Source organism: Myodes glareolus, chromosome 18, assembly GCF_982192425.1.
Source record: "Myodes glareolus chromosome 18, mMyoGla1.1, whole genome shotgun sequence".
In the NCBI taxonomy this organism is placed as follows: domain Eukaryota; kingdom Metazoa; phylum Chordata; class Mammalia; order Rodentia; family Cricetidae; genus Myodes; species Myodes glareolus.
Window position 1 is genome coordinate 34913560 of NC_142043.1, and position 27437 is coordinate 34940996.

General features: G+C 48.7%; 2 protein-coding genes across 5 annotated transcripts in view; both read left to right on the forward strand.

Moving 5' to 3' along the window:
- The window catches only part of Cnnm4 (cyclin and CBS domain divalent metal cation transport mediator 4), a 42354-nt gene extending 36563 nt beyond the window's left edge, over window positions 1–5791 (forward strand). For 2 of the 3 annotated variants that reach the window (XM_085679524.2, XM_085679523.2), the window contains 2 exons: window positions 2357–2538; window positions 3272–5791. In XM_085679524.2, coding sequence (XP_085535650.1) covers window positions 2357–2538; window positions 3272–3469 — 380 coding nt within the window. In that variant the 3' untranslated portion in view covers window positions 3470–5791. The remainder of the gene's footprint in view (window positions 1–2356; window positions 2539–3271) is intronic. The other variant, XM_048430351.3, reaches the window with a different exon arrangement.
- A 4997-nt stretch (window positions 5792–10788) lies between these two features.
- On the forward strand, window positions 10789–27135 carry Cnnm3 (cyclin and CBS domain divalent metal cation transport mediator 3). 2 transcript variants are annotated; one of them, XM_048430350.3, is made up of 9 exons: window positions 10789–12036; window positions 18658–18801; window positions 19823–19966; window positions 20292–20461; window positions 20590–20686; window positions 21023–21156; window positions 21500–21638; window positions 23953–24051; window positions 25068–27135. In XM_048430350.3, exons 1-8 carry the CDS (start codon window positions 10809–10811, stop codon window positions 24000–24002), a joined length of 2106 nt encoding a protein of 701 aa, XP_048286307.3. In that variant the 5' UTR covers window positions 10789–10808; the 3' UTR covers window positions 24003–24051; window positions 25068–27135. The 2 variants fall into 2 exon arrangements, with proteins under 2 accessions (XP_048286307.3, XP_048286306.3); XM_048430349.3 differs by lacking the exon at window positions 23953–24051.
- The last annotated feature ends 302 nt before the right edge of the window (window positions 27136–27437 follow it).

Consider the following 27437-nt stretch of genomic DNA (forward strand, 5'->3'; position numbering starts at 1 on the left):
AACATGCATGTTCATTCCTGCACACACAGAGACACAGATTAAAAGAAAAAATAGTGGGACTGGAAAGATGGTTCAGTGTTTGAGAGCATTGGATCCTCTTCTAGAGGTCCAGGGTTCAATTCCTAGCAACTACATGGTAGCTCACAACCATTTATAATGGGATCCAATGCCCTCTTATGCCATTTGGATGTATATGCAGATAGAGCACGCACAGATAAAATATATAAAGAATTTTAAAAATTGTTTTAAAGAATTGAGAATCGGGGCTAGAGTGCGAGCTGTTCCTGTAGAGCGCTGAGGCCCTGTTCCCAGCACCCACGTGGCACCTTACGGTGCTCATAATCTTTTTTTGTTTTTCCTTTTTTTAAACATTGGATCTTACTTACTCTGTCACCTAGAATGGCTTGGAACTTACTGTGTAGCTCAGGCTGGTTATGCATTCCAGGTGGTACTGGGAGCTTTGAATTCAGCTCTTGGGACTGCTCCATGAGAGAGCTTTTAACTAGTGTGGTCCAGGCCCTGGGTTCGATCCCCAGTACTGCAGTAAAACAGAGTCAGCACCTGTTATGTTAGTGAACACTGGCTAAAGAGCGTCTTATCATTCAAATAATTAAGATAGATATTTTAAAATTTTTATTACAGTTTATTTATGTGTGTGTATGTGTACAAGCAAGTGTGCACTTGTGCACATGGGAAGTCATAGGTCATCTTGTGGGTGTCAGTTCTCGCCTTCAAGTCCAGGGGATTGAACTCAGGTCATTAGGCGTGGCAGCAAGTGCCTTTACCTGCTGAGCCACCTTGCTGGCATTTGGTGTAAAAATATTAAGTAATAACGCCAGTATTTTGTCTTTCTCTTCCTCTCCCCCTCGCTCCCTTTCTTTCTCCTAGAACATAAGTGGAGTTTTCATTCACATTAGCACCTTGTACATGGTCTTCCAGTGCCCTCTTTTTTCTGGTTTTAGTAGTGAAACCACTACCCAATCATTGTGATCGGACTGCATATTCCTAGTTTTTTCTAAGTGGCAATCACAGCCACCTGAGTGTAGGCACTCGGCTAAAGGCTGTGTCGGTCCACTGAGTCACTGGGCCCAGCCTTCTTTCTGTCTCCACTGTGTCGTAGCTAGCCTAGTGGCTAGTAATTTAATAGCTCTACAAAGCAAATCTGCTCAGCCTACTCCCATCTGCTCAAAGCCGTCTCCCTTGCTCTTCAGAGTTCACTTCTCTGTGTTCTCATAACTAAGAGCCAGCGGTGGTTGATTAGTTTCTTCTCTCCCCCTCTGGACTTGAGTTACTACCCTTGCCTGGTGAGGGAGGTCTGTGCTGCTTTTGAAGCCTCTGGCTTTCTGGGACAAGGGCCTATTACCCCATTCCTCTACCAGGGTTGGAGTTAACAGACAGAGCACACCTCTGACCCTCTTCTGAGCATTGTAGGGTATGACAGGTTTCACGCTGCCAAGGTGAAAGCAAACCATGTGTCTTTCCTTTTTCTGGAGATAAGGTTTCACTAGTAGCCGAGGTGAGTAAAATTCATGATCTTTCTCACCGTGGCCTCCTGAGTTCTGGGATTGCAGGCGTGTGCCACTTGGCTCAGCCTGTGCATTCTCCCTTTTACTACATGTATTTTGTCTTAGAATACACAGTTTAAAGCAGTTATGGTCCTGTGTGCCTTATAACCCCAACACCTGGGAGGCAGGTAGGAGAACTGAATTGGAGGCCAACTTATGCTGTGTGATGAGACCTTGCACAAAACAGTTTTTAAAATACTTTGCATTTTATTTACTCATGTCTGCATGAATATCTTTGCATGTGTGGGTGTGTACACCTCTATGTAGAAGCCAGAACATATCAGATCCCTTGTCCATTGAGTTACTGTTATTGACTGGAAACCAGACTTGACATATGAGTTCTGGGATCCCAACACCAAAAATCCCCATTGTTATGAAACAAGCGCTCCACTGAGCCATGTCTCCAGACCCTCTCCCAATTGTTTTTAAGTGTAGGTCACTTGACATAAGTTGCTATTAGAACAGGATAGTGGTTTGTCTGTCAGATGAGGGAAATCATTGTGTTATATTCACGAATGAGGGGTTTTGTAGCCATAAATGTCTCGGTTTTTATTTTCTGGTTGGTTTGCTTGGGTGACATTCTTAATACTTACCATGTGACACTTTTAAGCACACTAATAGCTCACTGATCCCGTGCAGTTAGATTTTCTGTGTGTGTACTTCTGTTTGCCCTGAAGAACTGTGACCTGTTCCTGATGGAGACATGGCCCTAACATCCATGACTGAGGTCAGGCCACGAGCTGCAGTGAGCCCTAGGGCAGACCTGTGTTGATTATGTGCTGTCCCCACAGACCGGTCCCCAGCCCACCCAACTCCACTCAGTCGCTCAGCCTCCCTCAGTTACCCGGACCGCAACATAGACATGACATCCGCCTCATCTCTGGCAGGCAGCAACCAGTTTGGGAGCTGCATTCTGGGCCAGTATGTGTCTGACTTCAGTGTCCGGGCGCTCACAGACCTGCAGTACATTAAGGTAAGTGCTACCCACAGGTTTCCATTTCTGCGGTCCTGCCCTATGCATTTAGATAGCTCTGTTCTGGAGCCAGCATGGGCAGTTCAGACCTGAACACTTTTTTTTGGCGGCGGGGGGGGTCTTTAAAAAAAATTAGATGTCACTTACTGTATTTCTCTTTTTGTGCTGGAGATCTAACCAGGTCCGCATCCATGCCAGGCCAACAGTGTACCACTGAGCTCTAGTCCTAGCCCTTCTTGTATTTTTGTTTCCTTAAGACATGGTCTGACTGTGTAGTCCAGGCTGGCCTCAAGCTCTGAAAGCCTCCTGCTGCAGCCTCCTGAGTGAGGGGATTACAGATACTGTACCATCATGCCAAGCCTAGGACAATTGATGATGATGATGGTGAGACATGCATGTATGCGTGAGTGCGTTTGTGTGTGTGAGTGTGTGTGTGTGTGTGTGTGTGTGTGTGTGTGTGTGTAGGTCAAAAAGGACAAAGAACAAGGTTAGTTCTCTCTCTTCACTTTTACATGGGTTCTGGGGATTGAACTCAGGTCCCCAAGCCTGTGTTGCCGGTGTGTTTCCCTACAGATCCCTCCTGCTTACCTCTGGAACACTCACTTCTCCTTCCAGCTCTTTGAGAAGGACCCACTTGGCCACATGTCTCCTGACCCAATCTAGCTGGATCTTCACACCTCAGCCCTGCTTCTCACACTCATCCTTCTCTCTCTTTCTCCTCCTCCCTCCGCAGATCACAAGGCAGCAGTACCAGAATGGGCTGCTGGCCTCCCGCATGGACAACAGCCCTCAGCTCACCTTGGACGGCTGTGCCACCTGCTCAGAGAACTTTACTGAGAAGTCTGAGCTCCCTGTGGTGGATGAGACCACAACTCTTCTCAATGAGCGCAACTCCTTGCTGCACAGAGCCTCCCAGGAGGGCGCCATCTGACAGGAGGGCCCGGAGACTCCTGCCCACCCTGCGGGGGTCTCCCCAGTGGGCCCACATGACGTCAGGGAACCTGTTAGGCTAGAAGGGGTGCAGGTAGATGTCCTGCCTGACTGAGCGACTAGACATCCCTCCCAGGGGATCTGTCTGCAGATGGGGACCTCTTAACAGCTCTGACATGATGCCTGCCCAGCCCAGCTAGTGAACAAAGGCTGTTTTTGTCTTTTTTTTTTTAAAAACAAAACAAAACAAAACAAAACACTGAGAGAACTTTTAAGCTAGGCTCATTGCTCCTCTTTTTAAATGTCATTTTGGGAAGGGAAGACAGGGTTAAGGAACTTTATGTATAAAAAAAAAAAGAAAAGAAAAAAAAGAAAAGCATTTTTTTTTTTTCAAGAAACCATACAAACTTTAAAAGGGGAAAAGGGTTCTTCACCCCAGGAAATAACAGCCATAACCTGTTGCTGGCCAAGACCTCTCAGCCTGTGTCTGTCGCTCTAGGAACCACTCTTTTGCAGCAGTGGGGCCTGGAGCCTACAGGAGGGGACTCCTGGGAGGAAGACAGTTATACCTAGGAAGCAGGGATCCAAATGATACTGACATCAACTGCCAGGACACATGCACTGAGGTTGAAAGGTGCTGGGTAACCGACCAGGGACACGATGGCCCCAGCAGCAGAGAGGAAGACATCAACTCTTGTCAACTACCGGATCCAGTGAGCTCCTAAAACTCTGTCCACAGGCTTTCCTGGTGAGTGGGGACTCCGCCGAGAACCACCCCCTGGCTCTCCTCTTCCCCTTTGGACAATTTTCTCTTGTAAGGGTCTGACTCCAAGAGTGAGGCATGGTCTTTGGCTCTATGGTTGCTTATCTGCTTCTTGGCCATGCCCTCCGTTTTACCAAAGGTCTCCTCTCAGGGGACGGCACCTACATTAGAAGTGACTTAGCTACTCCTTTTGGTTCCAGGGCTGAATCTGACTGTAGGTATATGAGTTACCCACCCACAGCTGCAAGAAGAGTCAGGGTTCAGCAGTTCCCCCAGGAAGACTTCTTCCCCAGCTCCCCATTGTTCTTTCTATACTCATCCTTCTAGGGACTGGGGACAGGACACGTTGGAAGTCACCCAAGCTGGGGCATCACACCCTTGCCTGTAGCTAGCTGAGGATCATCTGACCTCACTTGCCCACTTAAGGACCCTCTGCCATTAGGGTTTCACCTAATGGCATGTAGTGGATAGCCCAGTTCTCTTTGTCTGAGGATTACCGTAGTGAGAGGGCAAAGCTAAGCTTGGGCTGACGCTGTTGGTACTGCTGAGCATTGCACACCATGTGAAATCCTACTCCAGTGCCACCCTAGGAACCCTAAGTGGAATCAGACCATGGGGCAGAGTTCTACAACTTTATTGTAAGGAGACTTAAGGACCATGGGCCACATCTTCCCTTTTGTTAGGAAGAATAGGAACTGGGGTGTAAGATCCAGGCAAGTAAGAACGTGGCCTTTGGTGACATTTAGTCACTCTTTGTCTTAGCTAGTGGAGTTCTGTCACCCCAAACGCTGCTGTGTATCCAGAGAATCCTCACTCCCAGGACCGGGGTGTCTTGTACCCCTGGCCAGTCTGAGGTCTCCCCCACTCACAGAATTTACTCCTAGAAGCCTGGAGAAGAAGGTGGTTTTCAACTCTAAGGGAAAAGACACCACACCGCCGTGTCCTTAAGAAACCCTTAGTTTTCTGTAGGTGCAGCATGCTCCCATTTCCCAGCTGTGTTCCCGAGAGACCTAAGTGCCAGGTAGAGCAAAACCACGTGGTGGGTGTGAGGCAAAAGTAGCAGGTACACACACTTCCACAGCTACCTCTCTGCGTACACAGTTACCACCAACAGGCAGGCCTCTCCCTCCCAGCCCTTCTCTCCGTCATTTAGAATCACTTCTTGCAGAGGGTCATAATTATTTCCAAATATTACTGGTCTGATGACTTCCTCCTCCCAGTGCAATTTTTCACTTTCTCTTCCAACCTCTGGTTCCTGGGCTTAGCCATACCCTGGAACTGGCCTGGTCTGTATGTCTTCCCAGGTCAGGAAGACTTCGCAGGTGGTATCCAAATGGGGAGGCAAGTCACAGTCGCCGTAGCAAATGACTCCTATTTATTTTGCATTAAGATTTTAATTTGTATATTTTTGTGATTTATTTTGACATTGTTATGAGTTTGACTCTCGGGGAGTTTTGTTGTTATGACTCTTGTGTCTTTTGTCACAAAACAATGATAATATTTGCTAAACAATATATGGAATTTATTTTTGATTGGTAATAAAAAATGAAATGCATATAAGTCTTGGTGAGCATATAACTCGGGTGTTTTGCTTCTGAACACATTTACTGTATGTTGTAGAGACAGAAGTGACTGGTTGTCACTTGTGACAGGACAAGAGCAACTGAATATTCTGGAACTGTTTAGAAGTGAAATGCAAGCAGAACTGTAATTTACAAACTATTATAATCACAGCAGTTGCCACAGGAGTTGTGGAGGAGTAGCTGCTGGCAGAAGCAAGGGCAAATAAATCAGATGTCATAGGATTCTATTCGTCAGTGCTGGAATGGAGCAACTGGGATGAACAAATTGCCCTTCGGCCCTCTCTGGGGGATGAGGGCTGTTTGGCTACTTGTGTATATTGATGGCCTGGCGGAAAGTCTCCATCTCCTGAGACAGCTGACTGAGGGTTTCTCTGCTGTATCCCTCAGATTCGCAGCTGTGGAACCCTTTTGTGGCTTGCATACTGACTGAAAACTAGCTTGTGCAGTTCTGTGCTCCAAGGCCTGAGAATCAAACAAGCAAAGCTCAACATTAAACTGGAAGTTGTTGTGCTTGAGAGGGGGTCTCACTATGGAGTATCAAATTGGTGGGGATCCCCTCGCCTCCACCTCCTGAATGCTAGGAGTGCAGGTCTGTACTGCCATACCTACAGTTTTTGATTTTGTTTTGAGACAGGGTTTCTCAGAACAAATTATGTACCTCTAACTGTTCTAGAATTTGCTACGTAAACCAGGCTGGCCTCGAACTCAGAGATCCACCTACCTCTGCCTCCTGAGTGCTCGGATTAAATGCATGTGCTCATGCCTAGTTCTGATTTGAGACAAGATCTTGCTATATACAAACTGGCTGGTCTCCATTTGCCTTCCTTTCTTCCATTACTCTGGTTGAGCTGGACATGCTAATACATGTAATCGAAGCACATAGGAGGTTGAGTCAGTAAGATCATGAATGTGAGGCGTGCCTAGGCTGTATAGGAAAACCCTGTCAATGGTGGGGGGCATAAGGAGGAAAGCACTGGGGTAGGCAAGAAGGAGAATATCCCAGATGAAAGGGTAGCATAGATATAGGGATACAGGGATGGGAAGAGATGATATCTGTCCATCCCAAAGATGGGTTTGGTGCTACGCACCAGCCGATACCAACCCATCAGCTGATTTGTGAGGAAGAGCCCCTGAAGGGATCATCATCCAAGGCCTTCTACTTGCTGTCACTTCCACCTAGCGAGTCTGTAAGACTTGCCCCACGTTTCATCTAAACCTCTGTTCAAATGTCACCTCCTTAGAGAAGCTTTCCTTGATTACCTTCGCTTCAGAGAACATCTCCTCAATGTTTCCTTATTTTCTCTTTTAAGATTCACTAATTTTATCTTAAAAATCATAAAATGTTTCTTACAAAAGAGCATTACATTCTGCACACAGCTCTGAACAAATGCCAGGGACACGTGGACTATTACTTTCCTCCCTGTTCCCCCCACCCCCAATGTTACAGTAACCACAAAGCAAGGTGTTCACAATAATTACATGGGGGAAATTTTTTAAAACCACCAACAATAAAGAAAAATTCACTCTGCTGTGGTTTCAAATTTTAATGTTTGTTTTTGCATGCCCTCCCCCTCAATCCTGTAAGTAACAAACATACATCTTGTCAACACTACACCTCAGATGTGGAACACATATGAAGCAGAGGAATGTTGGCTTTTTAAAAAAAAAAAAAAAAGTTGTAGGACTCCTTCAGTTCTTCACTAGTCTTAGAAAAGCTTTCCAGAATACTGCTTCACACTGTTCTGCAGCAAATACTGTGCGTTCTGTATCTGGTCCTGTGTCTCTGTGATGGTAATGATTCAATCTTCCGATCCTTCCAAGGGCTCATCGATGTTGATCAGTGCTCCTGACTCATGACGGATTTGTTTAATCTGCTGACCACCTTTGCCAATAATAGATCCAGCCAAATCTTTGGGACTTTCCACTAGATCTTAAACTATAGACTCTCGTGTCTTCTGTTTTCCCAACATTAGATTCTGAGCGCCACGAGGTGGGAGGCTTTTGTCCCTGCCAGAGCCCCAGCCTTTAGGAAGATGCCTGTCCTGCATGCACCCTGTGTAGGAAATGCTTATCAAATGAGCAGATGAAAACCTTGGCTGGATGCTGGCCCAGTCTAATCAGCATAATCAGGAAAGATCCTCTGAGAAAGGGATGTTTGAGCTAAGAAATGCAGGAGCTACCCAGAGAGGTCATATTCCGGGGCTGTGAGGTTTTTGCTTTGTTACATTCTTTTATTCTAAAATTTACATTTGTATGTGTGGAGGTCAAAGGACAACTTTGTGGCATTGGTTCTCTCTTCCCTTCTCGTGGGTTTCGGGACTGAGCTCAGGACACCAGGCTTGTGTGGCTTTATCCACAAGCCATCTCACCAGCCCACGTTTTGTTTAATGCAGGTCTCTTTGTAGCCCAGGCTGGCCTTGGGATCTCATTTAAGCTGCCTCTGCCTCCTGAGTGCTGGGATTATAGTAGTTATGAATTTTAAGTAATAATAAATGTTTTTGCTGGGCAGTGGTGATGCACACCTTTAGTCCCAGCACTCAGAAGGCGGGGGCAGGCTAATCTCTGAGTTTGAGGCCAGCCTGGTCTATAGAAGGAGGACAGTCAGGGCTACAGAGAAAAACCCTATCTCATAAACAAACAAACAGTTTTGATAAAAACTAGAAATGCTCTGACCTAAATGACCACTAAGGAAAATGTCCTAGGGAGAGCCAGTAAGAAACCTAAATAAAAGTCAAGTGTCTCCACTGAAGTTACAATGAACCAGAGATGGGGCAAGAATGGCAGGGAGAAAGAAGAGCCCTGAACTGAAACACCACACTAGCAGCCTGAATTCTTCATATGCTCAGATACTGACAGTGTTGGTTTTCAAATTGTATTCGATCTTCTTTTACTTGGGGTTTTTAGCCTCAAAAAAAGTAGAGAGGGGGGGAAAAGTTCCCTTGAGGTCCTTCCTCTCCTGTAGGCTGTTCCTTGCTAGCGATAGCCCCAGACACGTGACACATTACATGCACACCATCTGTTCCCTCTTGCTGTCAGCGTTTTATCTTGCCTCGGAGACACAGTGCAAACTAAAGGTTGAAGCTACGCTACAGCTCTGGGACCTTCTTCCTAACAGGCAGCATGACAGTTCCAGTGCAAAAGAGCATCCATGGCTTAATGGCTTCTGCTGGTCGCTCGTTCTGTCATCCGCAAGAAGCTCAGATAACAAAAACAGGGCAGCAGAGATGTGATTTGCCGTCCACTGTTCTGGGTTACAATGTATAAGAGTCACCGCCAACTTTGGAAAGACTTGGGGGGAACTTTTAGTTTTTAATGTAGATTTTAATGGTGTGTGTGTATGTGTGCATGCCTGCATGTGGAGCCACCTGTGTGTAAGGCACACGTGAGAGGGCATAGGATTCCCTGGAGCTGGAGGCGTGGTGGTGGTGAGCCACCTGATATGGGTACTGGGAACTACATTAGGGTCCTCTGGATGAGCACCATGGAGCCATCTCTCCAGCCCTCTTGTTTTGATTTTGAGATAGGATCTCACTATATAGCCCTAGCTGGCCCTTGCTAGGATAACAGGTATGCTGCTACACCTGGATAGGAGTTATTCCACAGATTATTTTCCCTCTGGATCTTTTCTCATGGGCCTGTTTTTACACATTATCTTTTATACAACTTGTGACTGTATTGCACATACTTTTTTAGGATGGTATTTTCAAGGCAGTGAGTTAGGTCAACAGTCTTTTTTAAAAAAAAATATTAAAGGGGCTGGAGAGATGGTTCAGTGTTTAGGAGCACTTACTGCTCTTGCAGAAGACCTAGTCCCAGAACCCACGTGGTGGCTCACAAATATACCAGTAACTCCAGGGTATGCAATGCCCTCTTCTGGCATCCTTGGGCACCTGCACACACAGTGCATATACACACACTGGAACCCACACATCTACATAAAACAAATCTTTCAAATATTATTTAAATTGGCATGTATAACAAGTGTACTTGTACTAGGACTTTGGGGAACGTAAAGAGAAAAATGCAAAAACGTGTGTGGATACCTATAGAGAAGTTAATCACATAAAGACCAAATGCAAAGGGTGAAGAACACGCCACCAGATCTGTGCAGTTGTCTAAAATGAGGACATAAGTATCCTCTGCCCGAGGAATCAGGATAAACTGCAGTTGTGAAGCTAGCAAATATGAAAATTTCTGACAGCTGCTACCTCCTTGCCTGGCTGGACGACCAGGATGTCAGGTCGCACGTCAGAACCCAAAGGCACACAGACTCAGTCTGTGAGCATCGCTTCTCCTTGGAAGATTGATTACGTGAAGCAGCTGTGAGGATTCAAGGACACTGATGTTTAAGGGTTTGAGTATTTACCATGGGTCTCCCTGTCAGGGCAACTTCCACAAAAGCAAATGTGTGTCTTGATGTCCACAAAGCAGGAACACCTTCAAGAAACCTCAGTTTTAAAACAAACCAATAGGGCTGGAGAGCTGGCTCAGAGGTGAAGAAAGCTTGCTGAGAACAATTCCCAGCACCACCTCACTAGTGACTCCAGCTCCAGGGGGATCCGACGCCCTCTTCTGGTCCTCAGAGCACTGCACTCGCACGCAAAAACCTCACACGCATACACATAATTAGAAAATAAATCTTATAAACAAAGAACCCCTGGCTTCCCTGAGTCCAGTTCCTGGTTCTTATTCATCTCTGAGCCTTGCAGGCCAAGGGGTCAACAAGCTTCCTTTCCTCCTGCACTCGCGCCGGGACCCTTAGGTCGTCCCAGACCGCCGCTCGGGATTCTCCCCGGCCGGCCAAGCCCCACGCCCCCCGGCCCGCCCCGCGCCGCTTGTTTACTCCCCGGCGCAGCCTAGTTCTCCCCGGAGCCCGCCCCCGCCGGCCTCCTATTGGTCGAAGTGACGCGAAGGCCTGCGCCGATTGGCCGCAGCAGCGGAGGCGCGGGTGAGTGGGGTAGGCTGCGCCTGAGGCCCAGAAGGGGTAGCAGGCCATGGCGGCGGCGACTGCGGCTGTGGCGGGTTGGGTGCTTGCCGCGCTCTGTCTGGGCAGCACCGCGGGGGAGGCGGCGCCGGGAGCGGGACTGCTGGGCTTCTGCATGGAGGAGGACAGCGCGCCGGGCGCAGGCTCACTGCGCGGAAGGGCAGCGCCAGGGGCCACTCTCTGCTTGCGACTCTTCTGCTCGGGCTTAGCCAACAGTTCCTGGACCTGGGTGGCCCCGGAGGGCGCAGGCTGCCCCGAGGGCGGGCGGGCTACCGAGCCCGACGAGGCGGCCGCCCCCACGGGCGAGTGGCGTGCACTGCTGCGCCTGCGCGCCGAGGCCGGGCGCCCGCGCTCCGCGCTGCTGGCGGTGCGCGTGGAACCGGGCGGCGGGGCGGCCGAGGAGGCGGCGCCGCCCTGGGCGTTGGGGCTGGGGGCGGCCGGGTTGCTGGCCCTAGCGGCCGTGGCGCGCGGCCTGCAGCTTAGCGCGCTGGCGCTGGCGCCGGCCGAGGTGCAGGTGCTGCGCGAGAGCGGCTCGGAGGCGGAGCGCGCGGCGGCGCGGCGCCTGGAACCCGCGCGGCGCTGGGCAGGCTGCGCCCTGGGCGCGCTGCTGCTGCTGGCCAGCTTGGCGCAGGCGGCCCTGGCGGTGCTGCTGTACCGAGCGGCCGGCCAACGAGCCGTGCCCGCCGTGCTGGGTTGCGCGGGGCTGGTGTTCCTGGTGGCCGAGGTGCTGCCGGTCGCCGTGAGCGGGCGCTGGGCGCTGGCGCTGGCACCGCGCGCGCTGGGCCTCAGCCGCCTGGCGGTGCTGCTCACCTTGCCCGTGGCGCTGCCAGTGGGGCAGCTGCTGGAGCTGGCAGCGCGGCCGGGGCGTCTCCGGGAGCGCGTGCTGGAGCTGGCGCGCGGCGGCGGCGACCCCTACAGCGATCTCAGCAAGGGCGTGCTGCGCTACCGGACCGTGGAGGACGTGCTCACGCCCCTCGAAGACTGCTTTATGTTGGACTCCGGCGCTGTCCTGGACTTCGGCGTCCTCGCCAGCATCATGCAGAGCGGCCACACGCGCATCCCGGTGTACGAGGAGGAGCGCTCCAACATCGTGGACATACTGTACCTCAAGGACTTGGCCTTCGTGGACCCCGAGGACTGCACGCCGCTCAGCACCATCACCCGTTTCTACAACCATCCCCTCCACTTTGTCTTCAACGACACCAAATTGGACGCTGTCCTGGAGGAGTTCAAGCGAGGTAAGGGGATGGTGGGAAGGGTCTCACTCCACTGGACAAGGCACTAAGACTTGACCTTTTCCAGAAAGTGGTGGCCTTGAGTCCAGGAACGACCTTTGGAAATATTTTAACGACCGTCTTTTAGAAATGGGAAGGGAAGTACTGTGTAAGTCTGATGCAGGAGGATCGGAAGGTGGTTCCAGGCCAATCTGGGTTGTGTAGTAAGACCCTGTTTTGTTTTTGTTTTTTTAAAAAAAAGTGAGGACGTAACTCAGTGCTTGCCTAACATACACGAATCCCTGAGTCACTAAGTAGGTGGTGGCCTACCTACTTAGAAAGATGGAAGCCAGACTGGGCTAAAGATTCTGCCTCAAAAGTAAATGAATGAACAAAAGCCTCCCGTGGTCCCTCTCACTCACTTGGCAGCAAGCTTGTCTACTTGGCTCTAACCCCAGAGGTTTCTTTCTCCTGGGCCATTTCTGTGCACTTGGGTTTCCAGGCTCACCCAGATTCTTGGATAGTAACTAAAAGGATGTCAGAAGGCTATGGTAACTGGAAATTGTTATCTTCGCCTATTTAATATTAAATTAGCTGGACCTGTGATGTTTCCTGGCTCTTCCAGGTTGAAGGACAAGGAAGGACTCATAAATAGTTCTCTGCGGGTACTGAGGAAACTTTCATTTAATGTCATTGAAAGCAACATTATGAATTTAATTACCCTTCCTTGCTTTTTTCCCTTAAAAGTTTTTTTTTCTCTGAGATTTTTATTTTTATGTGTATGAGTGTTTGTATGTATTATATCTGTGTACCGTTTGCATGCCAGAAGAGGGGACCGGGTTCCCTGGAACTGGAGTTACAGACAATTGTTAGCCGTCCTGTAGGTGCTGGGAACTGAACCCTGGGTCCTCCAATGCTCTTAACAGCTGAGCCATCTCTTTAGCTTACTCCCTTTCATTTTATTGTTTTTCATCACCAGTCATTAAGCCCAGGGTCTCATGCATGCCAGGCAGGTGCTCTTACCCCTAAGCCACACTCCTCCCATTTCCATTGCCAGTCTCCCCTTTCTCTGCCTAAAGCTTCTGGGGTTCTCCCTTAACTCCTTTCACTGCTTTGTTTAAGCAGCTTTTAAGGTTTACTTATTTTATGGTTCTGAGTGTTTTGTTTGCATATATGTATGCTCACTTAGTGCATGTCTGGTACCTGAGAAGGTTGGAGGGGGGCGGGGGTGAGGGAATTGAAAGGATGTGGCTTCCAGTATAGCTCTCTATCCTCATCCTTAGGGTGCTTTCTAGAGCCTGAGTGTTTCTTGCCTACCTGATACCTCTTTGGAGGGTAGGGTAGATGCACACCAGGGCTCTAGGTGGTCTGGGCTGCGTGATTAGAAGTAGGTGGAGCACAACCCCCTTGAACTGGGCAGCTGGCAAAACTTCTGGCCCCAGGTCCACTCAGTGAGCCTCTGGACAGTCAATACAGGAGGCAGTTCTCGGTAATGAACACACTCCTGTGTCGAGTGCAGTGTGTGCCAGGCTCTGACGGGCGCTCTGCATGCCCAGTCTCCCTTTGTCTTTGTCTACCTGTGTGTAGACTGTGAATGGGTGAGTGGGAGGCTGGTCTGTTGGAGGACCTCTCAGGTGTGTCTTGGCTTTTTCCTAGAACTTGGTCCTGCAGCCTCTTTCTAGGGAGTGGATAGGGTCCGTCTGGGCTGCTGTCACCCTTAAAGCAAGACACTTCTCATGGCTTGGGAGCCAGCCAGCAGGGTTCTGTATCTGCCTGCTTTGGGTTGCTCTGTCGTTGGAAGACTGAGTCTCTCTTGCTCTGTTAGTTTATCACGGCCGGGAGACTTAGGTCTGGCGTGCTCGTTAGTCTAGTGACTGTCATTCCTGAGCTAGTGTCAACTCCAGGTGAATTAGCCATTAGGGTGAACCGGAAAGCACAAGTCCCATTTCTCCCAGAATCCAAGCCCACCGTAGTCCTGATGTTCCAGACTCTCTGGTTACTAAGGCCTTTAAGCTGTTCACTCACATCAAGGACAGTGGCATATGCTCTTTGCCAGAGCCAGATGTCCCAGCTGAGGACAGAGGCAGGAGGATTGTGAATTTGAAGCCATGTGGGATGGGGCAAGGGAGGCGTGGTAGTGTCCCATCCTCCGACCTGTGCTTTGTCTGTTGATATGCTGTCGGTGTCACAGATTGGGGACAGTGGAGTTCTAAAGGCCGTCCCTGTCTGGATAAAAGGAACTTAAGCTTTAGGAATTGGTAACGGTGTTAAGGGTTAGGTTGATGAGAGCTGTTTTTCCTTTAGTTAAAATGTTTACAGACCTTTAGTTAAAATGTTCACAGAGACGATGCTGGCGAGATGGCTCAGCAGTTGAGAGCATTGACTACCCTTTCAGAGGACCCGGGTTCACTTTCCCACATGACAGCTCACAACTGTCTGTAACGCCAGTTCTGAGGGATCTGCACCCTCACACAGTCATATACATGCATGTAAAACACCAATGCACGTAATATTAAAAAAAATAAATTATTTAAAAAATGTTCACAGAGGGCAGGATGAGCGGAGTACTTGTGTGTTGCATTATGGGCATGGGTTTGATCAACAGGGCTATGAGCCAGGAGCAGCACTGTCTGGGTGGTTTTTTGGTTGGTTGGTTGGTTGGTTTTTTTGTTTGTTTGTTTTTTTGAGACAGGGGCTCACTGTGTAGCCTTGGCTGGCCTTGAACTCAGATCCGCTTACTTTTGCCACCCAAGAGCTCGGACTAAAGTGCTGGGTGTTTTCTACACCCAGATTGTAACCCAGAGTAGTTTTTACTGATCAGTGGCTGATGTGAACAGCAGTGGTGTGGGGAACCCAAGAAGTGTGCCACATTGGCTTGAGGAGGTGACCAGGGAGGCATTAGGAGGTAGAATAGAGGTCATTTGCTGCCTGACTAATACTGTGGAGCCAGAGCTAGTACTGGAGGAAGCCTGTGATAGTATTGGCTGGAGCCAGGAGCAGGTGTTTTCTTACATTGGAATTTGTGTCCCGAGGAGCAGATTCCTAGCAGGCAGCTGATATGAACTGCAAACAACAAATTGAAGAGGAGGTGAAGATTCAAATGTCAGCGTAGAAGTAATCTATCTCCTGGGCTACGGGAGTGGTACAGAGAGCCTAAGCCCTGGGGAACACAAAGCACACAGGAGCATGGGGCAGGAAAAGATCCCAGGAAAAGTCTGAACCCCAGAAGTCAGAGGAACCAGAAGCTTAGGATGTCCTGAGGGCTAAGAGAACAGACCACCTTTTAAGAGAGGTCAGCAATCAGAATGACTTTGACTTTTTTCCCTCACAGTGCTAGGGAAGGAACCCAGAGCCAGGTATTTGTTAGTTACTTTGCCACTGAGTTTTTGTCCTTGATCTGTGGATCTGGGACAGAGGAGTAATTGGGAGACTGAATGTGGATGGCCTTCACTCACCGTGCATGGCTGCAAAGTAGAACCCAGGGAGCAGTGACTGGCAGAGGACCAAAGGATGGAGAATATGTGGCTGGAGAGAAACCCTCTGCTCTTGGGTTTAGGATGGAAAAATAGACTTGTCAACTAGACATGTCAACAAGAAGGAAATGTCACACACAGGGAAGGCCACGGGTATGGTTGCTCCAGATTGGGGTTGGCCGCTGGAGGACTCAGCAGGCAGGTTTCAAGCATCCTGATGCTGAAGGATTTGGGGCTGAATGCCTCTCTGTTTAAATAGATTATTTCAGAAGCTTCCCAGTAACATGCCTTCTAGGATCAGGGTACAACCTAGAGATCAATGGGATCCTTTCTGTCCCCTGACTTTGGTCCTGTGGTGAATGGGGAGCTTCCTTGGCCTGCATTTTCTTCTGTGGGTCCTTTCTGTAAATCAGTTCTCTCCCCTCTCACAAGCATCTGAGACTGTGGTGGCCTCTGATCTTCCTGGAGCTTGAGTCTGTGGTACCTTGTCTAACACCCTGTGGGAGTGTTGGTCCATGTGCTTATTTCAAGCAGCATTAGGTTAGGACTTTTGTAAACGGGGGGAAGAGGTGCCCCTTGCAGGGATTGTTTTATGCACAAGTTGCCTGACAGAGAGAATACTTTGGAGTAAAGCAAGCAGTCAACCCATTGCCTTCTTCCCTGTCAACCCCATGAGATTTTTGAAACAGGAAGGATTAGGGATGAGCTCTTCATTTGGCCTCTGCCCTCACAAACTTGAGATCCTGTCAAGCCAAGGATTGTCGTGGTACTGAGATGAGTCAGCTTTGCCCAGTTGCTGGGAGGAATGTTGCCACATGATTTTTCTCAATGTGCATGCATACATGATTGCTTTAGAAGATATCAAAGGGGGCTTGAGGCATAGGTCAGTGATGGCTGTAGTGAGAAAGACCCTGGTTTCTATCCCCAGCAACACACACACATACACACAGTGTTCCGGCGTCCAAATAATTACACTGCTTTTGAGCCTGCTTACTAAAATGAAAATTCTAGAGCCTTCCAGTTTGTGGCTTATTCATCAGGTTATGTCAGTCATACCTGCCATGGTTCTGTGGAGCTGGTCTAGCCAGACTGTACCCTAGGGAATATCCAATCCTATCCAGTGGGGACAGAATGTTAATTCTTCCAGCCCCCCTTTCTTTCCTCCTGCTGTTTCCTTGTAAAAGGCCTTCTGTCCCTCCAAGCTCTCTATTTTATGTATTCATATGGCCAGGGACTCCTCCCATTTGTTATTGAACCATCCTGGTGCAACGGGTCGCAGAATTGTGAGTCTTTTTCAAAGAAGTTTGAGAGCAACAGAGAGGTTAATCCCTTCCAGTAAGTGGCATGTTGGAGAGAAGGACTCACTCTTGGAAGGAGGGAGCTGCCTTGAGCCTTCTCTGCTCTGAGTGGCCTTTTAGAACCCAGACTTTGGTTTTGAGAATCCAAAACTTGCATCTTGCACTCTTGACCTTCCTTGCCTGGCCTCACAAATTCGTATTCCATGGCAGAGCAGCCCTTGTGGAAATGGCACCTGCCTGCTAGCTTGAGGACTATCACCAAGGATTGGAAGGAATTAGAAACCTGGCACTTTGACCCAGTACCTCTGACTCAACAGAATGACCAGTTATCAGGGGCATGTGGCCTTTTCCTCCTGGGAGGCTTTCATCTTTTCCTGGGGGCGTTGAAGCCTCCTGAAGAAAGATGCATTATTTGGTTTATATTTCATGATTCATGTGAAGGCTGAGTTTTCTCCAAAAGATCCTGGGAGCAAATAGCCCCCATGTGGGTCTGGACCTGTTTTTTCACCAGTAATAGGAGTGTGTGTTCTCATTGCCTTGCCTCAGACCTGCTTGTCTCCATCCTATAACCCTCTAACCCACCTATGACTCTGGCGCCCTTGAGTGGACCCTTTTCTGGGTTGTTGTGTGCTCCAAGGGTTAGGCACATATATATCAGGTTTCAAAGGTGTGTTATAAAATATAAAAAGAGGTGTAAAGTGTGTGTGTATATATATGTGTGTGTGTATGTGTGTGTGTGTATAGTGTTTTCATGTTGGTTACATGTTGACATGATATGATGTTTTATCTATATTGGATAACATACAGTGTTAAAATGTTACTATAAGATTTTAAATTAAGCCGGGCAGTGGTGGCGCATGCCTTTAATCCCAGCACTTGGGAGGTAGAGGCAGGTGGATCTCTGTGAGTTCGAGGCCAGCCTGGTCTACAAGAGCTAGTTCTAGAACAGGCTCCAAAGCTACAGAGAAACCCTGTCTCAAAAAAAAAGAAAGGATTTTAAATTACATATATAACTTGCACTCTGTCTTTCAAATAGACATAAAGTTTTATGGATGGAAAACACTTTGTGACCCCAAGTAAATTTATGAAGTTTCCCCAACATTTGCCAGCCCTGTAAGAGTTGGGTTTTGTCAAGTGTGTCTGTCCTCATTAAATCAACCAATAGAAAAGTGAATGAGAAAGACACAGGAGCAAGGGGGCATGTTCCAGCTCTAGTTCTTCCTCTTGACATACTGTGGATTCTAAATGCCCGCACTTACCAGTCCCATCCTCTAGAAAACCCCTGAGGGGCAGCTCTCAGAATTAGGAAAACCTGCTGAGGATGCATGTCTACCCTCTTAGCACTAGAGAGGCAAGATGGCCACATCCCAGGCCAACCTAGATTGTATAGTGAGACCCTTCCTCAAGAAACAAAAGGGGGAAACTAAGTATAGTAGTGTACATTTGATCTCAGCACTCCTGAGACTGAGGCAGGAGCATTGTAATTGCCTGGACATTGGCTGCAGTAATGAAGCACTGCATTAAAAATAAAGTCAGATAGCTGAGTAATAAAATAAAATCAGGCCAGGTGGTGGTGGCGCCCACCAGTAATCCCAGTACTCAGGAGACAGAGGCAGGCGGATCTCTGTGAGTTCCAGAACAGCTAGGGCTACACAGAGAAACCCTGTCTCAAAAAACCAAGGTGGGGGGTAAGAAGAGGGCTGAGAATACAGCTCAGGGCAGGGGCTAAAATGCTGTGTAGCAGGTATGCGGTCCTTGTGTGCTCACTAGTGTGCAGAGGAAAGGGTGTGGTGTGGCCAGTACAGGCATCTGTTTTTTGGTGTAAGAAAACCTGGAAGGTCCTGCAGTGTGCAAATGTGTGTCCCTTCCTACAGGGAAGTCCCACCTGGCCATCGTGCAGAAGGTGAACAATGAAGGGGAGGGCGACCCCTTCTACGAGGTGCTGGGCTTGGTCACGCTGGAGGATGTCATTGAGGAGATCATCAGGTCTGAGATCCTGGATGAGTCTGAAGACTACCGTGAGTTTGACCTTTGTTCTCTAACTTGGAGCCCTTCCAGCAGTCTGAAAGGCGTCTGTTTCAGGGGCCAAGTGGGTCTTAATGCTGCTGAAAACTAGCTAGAGCTCTAACCAGACCTTATCTTCCCTACTGTGGTATGGGCCATTGTTGCCCTCCGTATAAGCCAGGCAGACTGTCCCATTGTTGACTTTTGTGGCCCCTGTGTGAGCAGGGAGCTTTGTAACAGCCCTCCATCGCTGAAAGAAGTGTCTGCCCTTAACAGGCCAGTCCCTTTCTGCTGCTTTTGCTGGCCCATATTCTGTTGCTCATAGCTCCTTAATGCCTTTTTTGAACTGGGTGTGAAGCCCAGTAGTAGAGTATCTGTATAGCTTGAATGGGGCTGTGTATGGTCACCTGCACCATATAGGCTTTAAAAAAAATTCCACATCTTTAATCCTAGCAAGACGAAGTCGGGTAGCTCTCTGAGTTCCTGACGAACAGAGGATGTATAGTAGACCCTTTCTCCAAAAAAAGAAAAAAAATATTCTTTACAACCAGCTGTTGATCAGGTCTTCTGTAGCAGACAGTCATGGGACCTTTGATTGTGTCTTCCTCTTCAAAGGATGATGGCCAACTCTATTGGGCAGACACAGAGTCCATGCTTAATAGCTGGGGTCTCACAGGCCACGCCTGTGTCTTCAATTCCTGAACCGATGCAGGGTCACCAGGGTAGCTGTTGCCATTTGCTGTGGGTGATTTTCAAGCACTCACATCTGAAGGATCTCCACAGCATCAGTCTCTTCTGCAGGAGAGTCAGACCTCCTCTGGGCATGGCTAGAAGTGTGGCTGTTGCCTCCTCTGTCCTAGGCACTGGGATTATTGTGTCTTGGAGGGAGCAGTGCCAAGCATATTTCCTTGGGGCCCTGGTGATGTCTCCCCTGAAATCCCTGGGAGGAAGGAGCGAGTGACAGTGCCATTGGCTCTGTTTGTGTTCATACTCGGGTGCTGATTGCCACTCATGCCATCTTTTCTGCCTCTGCAGACACCAGGAAGAAGAGGACTGTTGCCCTGAGCACCCCTCTCAAGCGGAAGGAGGAATTCTCCTTATTCAAGGTGTCTGATGATGAATATAAAGTAAAAATCTCGCCTCAGCTGCTCCTGGCCACCCAGCGCTTCCTTTCCCGAGGTGAGGGTGAAGGATGGTCCTTGCCCCTGGTCTCACCACCCAGAGGGTCAAGAAACCACCCAGACCAGACACCAGCTTGGCTCCTAGTGAGCTGGAGGCTCTCGAAGAGCATCTGCTTCCTTCTGCAGAGCTAGTGGGTGTCTCTTGATAAGGTGTGTTCTGGGAACCTCATCTGGCCCATGTTGTATGCCTTGCTTGGCGCTCTTGTATGGATTACCGCAGCCCAGGGACCTCTGGGAGAGCCCAGGAGGCAGCAGGAGGCAGGTGTGATGACAGGCCATTTGGACCCCAATGGACACTGTCCCTTTCTCCCACCGTGGGGCAGAGGTGGATGTGTTCAGCCCATTGCGAATCTCCGAGAAAGTCTTGCTGCATCTGCTGAAGCATCCCAGTGTCAATCAGGAGGTGAGGTTTGATGAGAACAACCGCCTGGCCGCACACCATTACTTGTACCAGCGCAGCCAGCCGGTGGACTACTTCATTCTCATCTTGCAGGTAACCATGGTTGTCCAAACCTGGAGACAGAGATTCAGACAGCCACCCTTAAACAATTGGGGCTGTGGTTTCTCCTGTACTCTCTTATGACGGGAGAGATAACCTGTCCACCTCTGTCTTCCTCCCAGGGCAAGGTCGAGGTAGAAATTGGGAAAGAGGGCCTGAAGTTCGAGAATGGGGCCTTCACATACTATGGAGTGTCTGCTCTGACAGCTCCGTCTTCAGGTAAGTCATGACCCCTCTGCAGCTGAGGGTTGTCATGGTTTGCAGACACTCTGGATGCTATAGCAGGTCTTCGTGCCCAGGACACTGGCTTCTCAAAAGCCTGTGTCTCTGCCCCACAAGGGGCTTCTTGTCTCTAGGCAGTATAGCGGGCATCGCAGCATCTCTCCCTTGTTTATATTGGTAGCCCACTTGGTCCCTGCAAACGTTCCAAGGTAGCTTCTTCATGGTCTTCCATGTTCCCACTCATCTCCTCTCAAAGGTGACTTAAGGGGTGGGCCCTAGAGGCTGTGCGGTTGTCCCATTGCCTTCCACTGTCTCTGATTATTCCTTCCACAGCTCACCAGTCCCCAGTGTCTTCACGCCAGCTCCTCCGCCATGACCTGCAGCCTGCACCAACTGAGAGCACTCGCTCCTCCACATACTGTCCTGACTACACCGTGAGGGCTCTTTCTGACCTGCAGCTCATTAAGGTGACTGCTTGGGCTACACACTGGTGCCACTTTAACTGACTTTGTGCCCCCAAGGGGGCTAGTTCAGCTGATCACTGTGAAGTCGGAGAGTGGACTCAGCACAAGATGACAGGCTCGCACCCCGAATGGTGGGGCCTCCCCTCTCCCTGGACTGTTGGGGTCTGGGCATGTCTGGAGACCTTGCACCTGATCTCTCCATTATAGATCTTAAAATCTTAAAATTTGGCTGTAAAACAAAACCATGTGGCTCAATGACTTTCTGCCCTTTGTTCGTTTTAAGGTCATGCCTGTCTAGTGCAGGTCAGAGGTGGGAGCTCTGCTGTGTAATTTCTCTGTTCTCTAGGTCACACGGCTGCAGTACCTTAATGCACTCCTGGCTTCCCGGGCGCAAAGCTTGCCTCCGTCCCCAGAGAATGCTGAGCTCCACGCCATACCAGGCAGCCAGACCAGGCTTCTTGGTGACAAGTCCGCTGAGACAGCAGGTAAGCCCCACATGGAACATCCTGCAGTGTTGGGGTCCAGGGGTCACGGGCAATCCTGCTGCTGCGCTGCTTGTGCTCCCTGCTCCCCTGTCCTGTGTCCTCCTGTTTCTCTGCCCATCCTTTCCCTTCTTGCTGTGTGGAGTAGCTTGAATTACACAATCAAGTGGCACTCAAAATAGAGCAGAACGCCTTTTCTCTCTGTGGCCTCTTAGAGATGACTTAATTAGTTCTTGATAAGTAGGGAAATGTTCAGTTTAGAAACTCTCAGGCCACTTAAGACTAGGGTCAGGTCACTTAGTGGCTTGTCCTCAGCCCTGTTGAAGGGACACTTCCTGTGCAGCTGGGCCAGCACATGTTGGTAGTGAAGTTCTGTAGAGTTTGAAGCAGAAAGCGCTTGGGTCGGGGGCAGTTTGCTTTATGGGTAGGCACTGGGCTGCCTCACAGAGTCTATGGTTTGGGTGATGAAGGCCAAGGGTTTTCTGTTGTTTCTTGAGTTCATTGATCCTTGGATAAGGGTCAGGATTGCCAAACTGAACCTCGGAATTAGCTCCATTCTGCCACCCAAGGGACCCAAGTTCTTACCTGCTATTTACTCTGCAAGAACCATGTTTAGAGCTGACCCCGTCTTCACTGGTGAAGCTGCCCACATCCTGAGAGGTGGGAATTGCTGGGTTTTTCCACAGATGAGGAGTGGGGTTTGAGGGCCCGGGGCTAGACGGCCTCCTGGGGACTAAAATCACAAACATGATTTTACAGTAGAAATTGTTTTTTTAATCAAGAGGTGACACAAGGCACAAAAAGATAGAAACCCCTGACCCTGAGCCACAATGATGGTTCAGCTCCTGTGGGTTCTGGCTCTAGGTATTACGCCTCTTAGTCCTGGCTGTGGGCATGGGTCAACTTCCATTCTTAAGGAATGTCAATTTCAGAAAGGCATTTATTTCTCACTGTGTTCACACGGTGGTCAGTGTTCACCCTGGCATTTTGTGGAATACCCCACAACAGAAGTACACAGTCACATTAGTCTTACCAAGACTTGTTTCTAAAACATGAATGTTTTCTGGCTCCAACCACTAACTCAGACGGCATGGGCTATATTCAAGGTACAAACGTGAACTGGGAGGGTAGTTCTCTTTTAAGAGTGTCTTCCTGGCTGTAGAGATGGCTCAGCAGTTAAGAGCACTGGCTGCTCTTCCAGGGGTCCAGAGTTTAATTCCCAGCACCCATGTGGAGACTCACACCCGTAAATCACCCGTAATGAGATCTGGTGCCCTGTTCTGGCCTGCAGGCATACATGCAAGTAGAACACTATATACATAATAAATGAATGAATGAAATCTTTTTGAAGAAAAGAGTGTCTTCCACCAGGGATTTTTCTCTCCTTCCCCATCCTGTCTTCCCTCCCTTTGCTCCCTCCTCCTTGTTTCCTTTGCCTGCTTTTCTTTCCAAGTGCTGGGGGTTGAACGTAAAGCTTTGCACACCTAGGCCAGCATCCTACCATTTGAGCTGAAGCTCTAGTCTGTAGAGAATTTGTAATCCTCTTGGCTTTGCCCATTCTTTAGACAACCTTTCCTAAGAGTAATATACAGTGGCTTGAGGGCCATTTCTTCCTTAATGGTTTATCCACGCTGAGGTTTGCCTGACTCCGGGGCCTTCCTGTGTTTGAGCTACTGCACAGTGCTGTTTTCAGAGGGCACCACTTAAACTAGCTCAGGGAGACCCAGTCCCAGTGGGTCTGGGCACTAAATCCCTGGCAGAAAAGTGCTTTTGTTGAAATATTTGGAAGGTACAAGAATTTTAAATTGCCTACATCAGGGATTGGGCCAGGTGATGGCAGTACATACCTTTTATCCCAGCACTCAGGAGGCAGAGGCAGGTGGATCTCTGAGTTCAGGACAGCCAGGGCTACACAGAGAAACCCTGTCTTGTAGAAAATAAAAAGAAAACAAAAACAAACAAAAACCCCCACTTACATCAGGGATCAACAAACTATGGTGTGGGAAGCCTGATTTGGCCAGGTTTCAGAGTTTATGAATAAGGTTTTATTAGAGTCCACCCATTTGTTGGGGTTGTCTGGCTGCCTCAGAGTGGCAATGGTGACTTGCAAAATGTAAACTCTTGGCCCTTTTCTGAGTTTTCTGACCCTGGGACTCCTCGCCCTGGCAGCCCTGTGATTGGGACTTCCCTCTGTGGTCCCCAGCAACACCCGTGTAGCACAGAGCCCTCCCCAGCCTTCCGCGTGGTGCTGAGGAGCTGAGGCCCACTGCCACTCAATAGCATGTTTCCTCTTCTCTCTTCTCTCCGCTCTCTTCAGCCTTCCCAGTAGACCTTTCCCTCTTTGGCACATTTGGAAACTGCAGTTGATAAATGACTGTGGACTAGTGAGCATTTTTTGTTTTAAGAAAACACCAAGGTAAATATCTGTTTCCTTTTTCTTTGATTTACTTTCCCCATCCTTTAGCTGTTGGCAGGCACTACAGACAGCTTCCCCAGGCAGTGGTGCATTTCTTTTGATGGGGGGAGTTGGGAGGGATACTACATTTTATGTTTATGTATTTACACAACACACCTGTTAGTCCTAGAGCACAAGGCTTCCTTGTAGCACAGGGGCTCTTGATCATCCATGGAAGTTTCTTTTTGCCCAGCATAGCTGCCTGAGCCCCCAGGAGTCAGAAATAGCACCCCCTAGGTACCATGGCTCACACTTATAATCTCAGCACTCCAGAGGATGAGGCAGGAGAACTGCCTTGAGTTTGAGGTCACTCTCACTGCCTGGTGAATTCTAAGCCAGCCAGCAAGACTTTGTCTCAAAACAAAATAAGGACTGGCAGTATAGCTCTATGGGTAAAGATGCTTGCCACCAAGCCTGTTGACCCAAGTTCAGTCCCCAGGACCTATGTGTAGAAGGTAAGAACTGAATCTTACAGGTTGTCCTCTGACCTCCATACACATGCCATGACATGTGCATAGCCTTACTCTTTTAAACATACACACAAAATAGATGTAAGGAAAGCTATGAAAAATGAAAGAAATAAAGTTTAAAAGCCAGCTGTGGTAGTACAGTCTATAATTCTAGTTCTTGCGAAGTGGAAGTAGGAAGATCTGGCATTCAAGGTCAGCCTGGGCTGCATAAGACCCTGTCCCAACCCCTGCTGCCCCAAAGAAGTGGGGGAAGGGCAGACCCACAAACCAATGTCATAAAAAAATCAGTAGCCCATCTTTGTCCTTTATGATGACATCTGCCCATAGTAGGTTTTTCTCTTGAGGCCTACTGATCATGTTCCTGACTCTGCATTGAGGTTCCTAAGGTGTCCTGGGGCCCATCTAGCCAAGCCGTTTCTCTTTGTCCTAAAGTTTCAGTACTTTGTTTTGCTAGAGCCTGCTCCCTTGACTAGTGTGAATACCGTTCTCTTTTTTCCCCCTCCTTAGGGTCCAGCAACAGCAGACCTGGCATCCCAGTGGAGGAGAGCCCTGGGCAGAACCCAGCAGTGTAACTGCTTGCCAGGCAGCCCTGAGCTGGAAATGGACAAGCGTGTGGGGAGCTGGGGAGAGTCAATCAGGAGCTTCATGCCAGCCTGCCTCCACCTATTCTGGCCACGTTTTAGATGGCCATTATAAGATGTGGGTCCTGGGCCTTCTGAGTGCCAGAGCCTTCAGCTGACCCTGCCTTCCCTTAGGAGATTGGATTGACAGATCAGTCCTTCAGAACCCTGTGTCTGGGGATGAAAGGAACAGCATCATCTCTGGTCCCCAGCTTCTCCCCTGATGCTGTAACAGCACAGTATCTATACCTCCCTGAGCCAGGTGCCATGTGGGTGTGCAGTTACTGCCTTTACGTGGCCTTGGCCTCTCTTTGTTTTTGATTGGCCAACCCTCTGTTGCTGGCATCACTTTGAACAAACCAAGAGCGCTGGCTTTAGACGGAGATTCAAATCTGTGGCCCTGTCGTGTACTTTTTGGCTTCCCTTACAATGCCATATTTTGATTCATACACTCCAGTTTTTTCCATGTGCCAAATCTAAAAGCACGGTTCCCCCAATAAATATGTGCCCTAGTTCTGCTCCCTCCTGTGGAGGTGGCTTCTCTGACTCCTTCTGAAGTCATGAGCAGGCTGACCCAGTTACACAGGAAGCCTGCCCAGCATGGCCTGGGGTCAGCTTGCATTTCTCCTCCACCTGTGCATAGTGCCACTAATGGTATTGTCAGTTTCTGTTTGAGGTCGTGGGTGGAAGGCTAAAAGTCAGTGTTGAGTGACCGTTTATTGTAACTGCCTTGTACTTCTGTCCTAAGCCCCTGGGAGATGTGAGCAGCAATCAGGGAGGACTGTTTGCAAACCTGGTACCTCCTTGTCACCTGCTGAGAAGTCAAGATTTTCTTGTATCTGAACTATTTCAGATTCTGGGCCCTTTTCTGTTTCCAGTGGTGGTGTTTTGGGGATGCAGGGGTGGGAAAACTGTTTTTCTCTTCTAGTTTACCTACATTTTCCTTCCACAGTTTCTGGGACCATAGGTTAGGGTGGGAAGGGAGGATTTCTGGAACTTTCCTCAAAAGAATGTGGGTCCTGGTAAGTGGGGAACAGTGATATGCTGAGAAAATATTCTCAAGGAATATGCTCTAAGAACAAACTCAGGTTGGAAGCAAATACTTTAAAAATCATCTCTCCCCAAAACAGAATTTTGCATTTTGGCTGCACCTCAGAATCACCTGGCCAATTAGAACCTTCAGTAGCTGGGCTCTGCTGGGCTTCTGAGGTAGTCACCTTGAACACCAGGGTTATGGGCTTGAAATAGTGTTAGATGCATAGAAGAGTTCCACATGCCCTATACTCAGCTTCCTCTACTATTAACGTATTAAATAACCTTGTTACATTTATCAAAATTAAAATGCTAACATTGGTGCCATACTATTTAACTGGAGGCTTGATTTGGATGTTGCTTTTTTTGTTTGTTTGTTTGTTTTTTTGGTAATATCCTTTTCTGTTGCAGGATTCCAAGTTAGGATGCCAAAATACACGTAGAGCTATTGTTTTCCTATTTACCTGACTCTGTATTTTATAGTAATTGCAGATTCATAGGGAGTTAGAAAGATACGGTTCATGCATCCTTTATCTGCTTTCCTCAGTGGTCCTATCTCACAAACTAGAATGTAGTCTCAAAGCCTGGAACGGTGCAGATGGTACCCAGCACCTGTGTAGACCCAAGTCTAACCCACTGTCCTGTCACTACCACTCAGAGCCAGCTGCCCCATCCCTAAGCCCTGGCAACCATTCTACTGTTCTCATCTCTGTTATTTTGTCATTTCAAGAGTGTTTCAGGGGCTGTGCAGTGTGTGGCCCTCAGCACAGTGCCCTGGGGATTGGCCCAGCTCATTGTGTCTGTAATTTGTTCCCTTTCTTGCCAAGTGGTGTTCCATGGTGTCCTGCCCCATCAAAGGACATCTGGGTTGTTTCCAGTGTTTGGCCTTCTTTAAATAAAGCTGCTATGAACATTCATGTACAGATTTTGGTGTGAAGATTGGTGTTGACTCTGGGGGAAGTGCCAGGAGTACAGTTGCCATGTTGTTTATCTTTTAAAGAGAAACTGTCAGGTCTTTGGCTATAGCTGTGTATAAGCTTCCAATTCCTAGATGAAGTATAGGAAGGATCCAGTTTCTCAGATCCTCCAAATGGTCATTGTTTTTACTTTAGCTATAAGATAAGTGATCACCAGAACCACTGTGGTTCTCGCCTGTTTTTCCTGATGAAATCCAGCACTACATATGAATCTGTGTGCATGTTTTCACTTTGATGTCATGTCTGTG

Coding starts and splice junctions, on each gene's coding strand:
- Cnnm3 (XM_048430349.3), top strand. CDS start 10,809: ATGGCGGCGGCGACTGCGGCTGTGGCGGGTTGGGTGCTTGCCGCGCTC. Junction 18,802..19,822: donor GGATGAGTCTGAAGACTACC/GTGAGTTTGACC, acceptor CTGCCTCTGCAG/ACACCAGGAAGAAGAGGACT. Junction 21,157..21,499: donor CTGACCTGCAGCTCATTAAG/GTGACTGCTTGG, acceptor TCTGTTCTCTAG/GTCACACGGCTGCAGTACCT.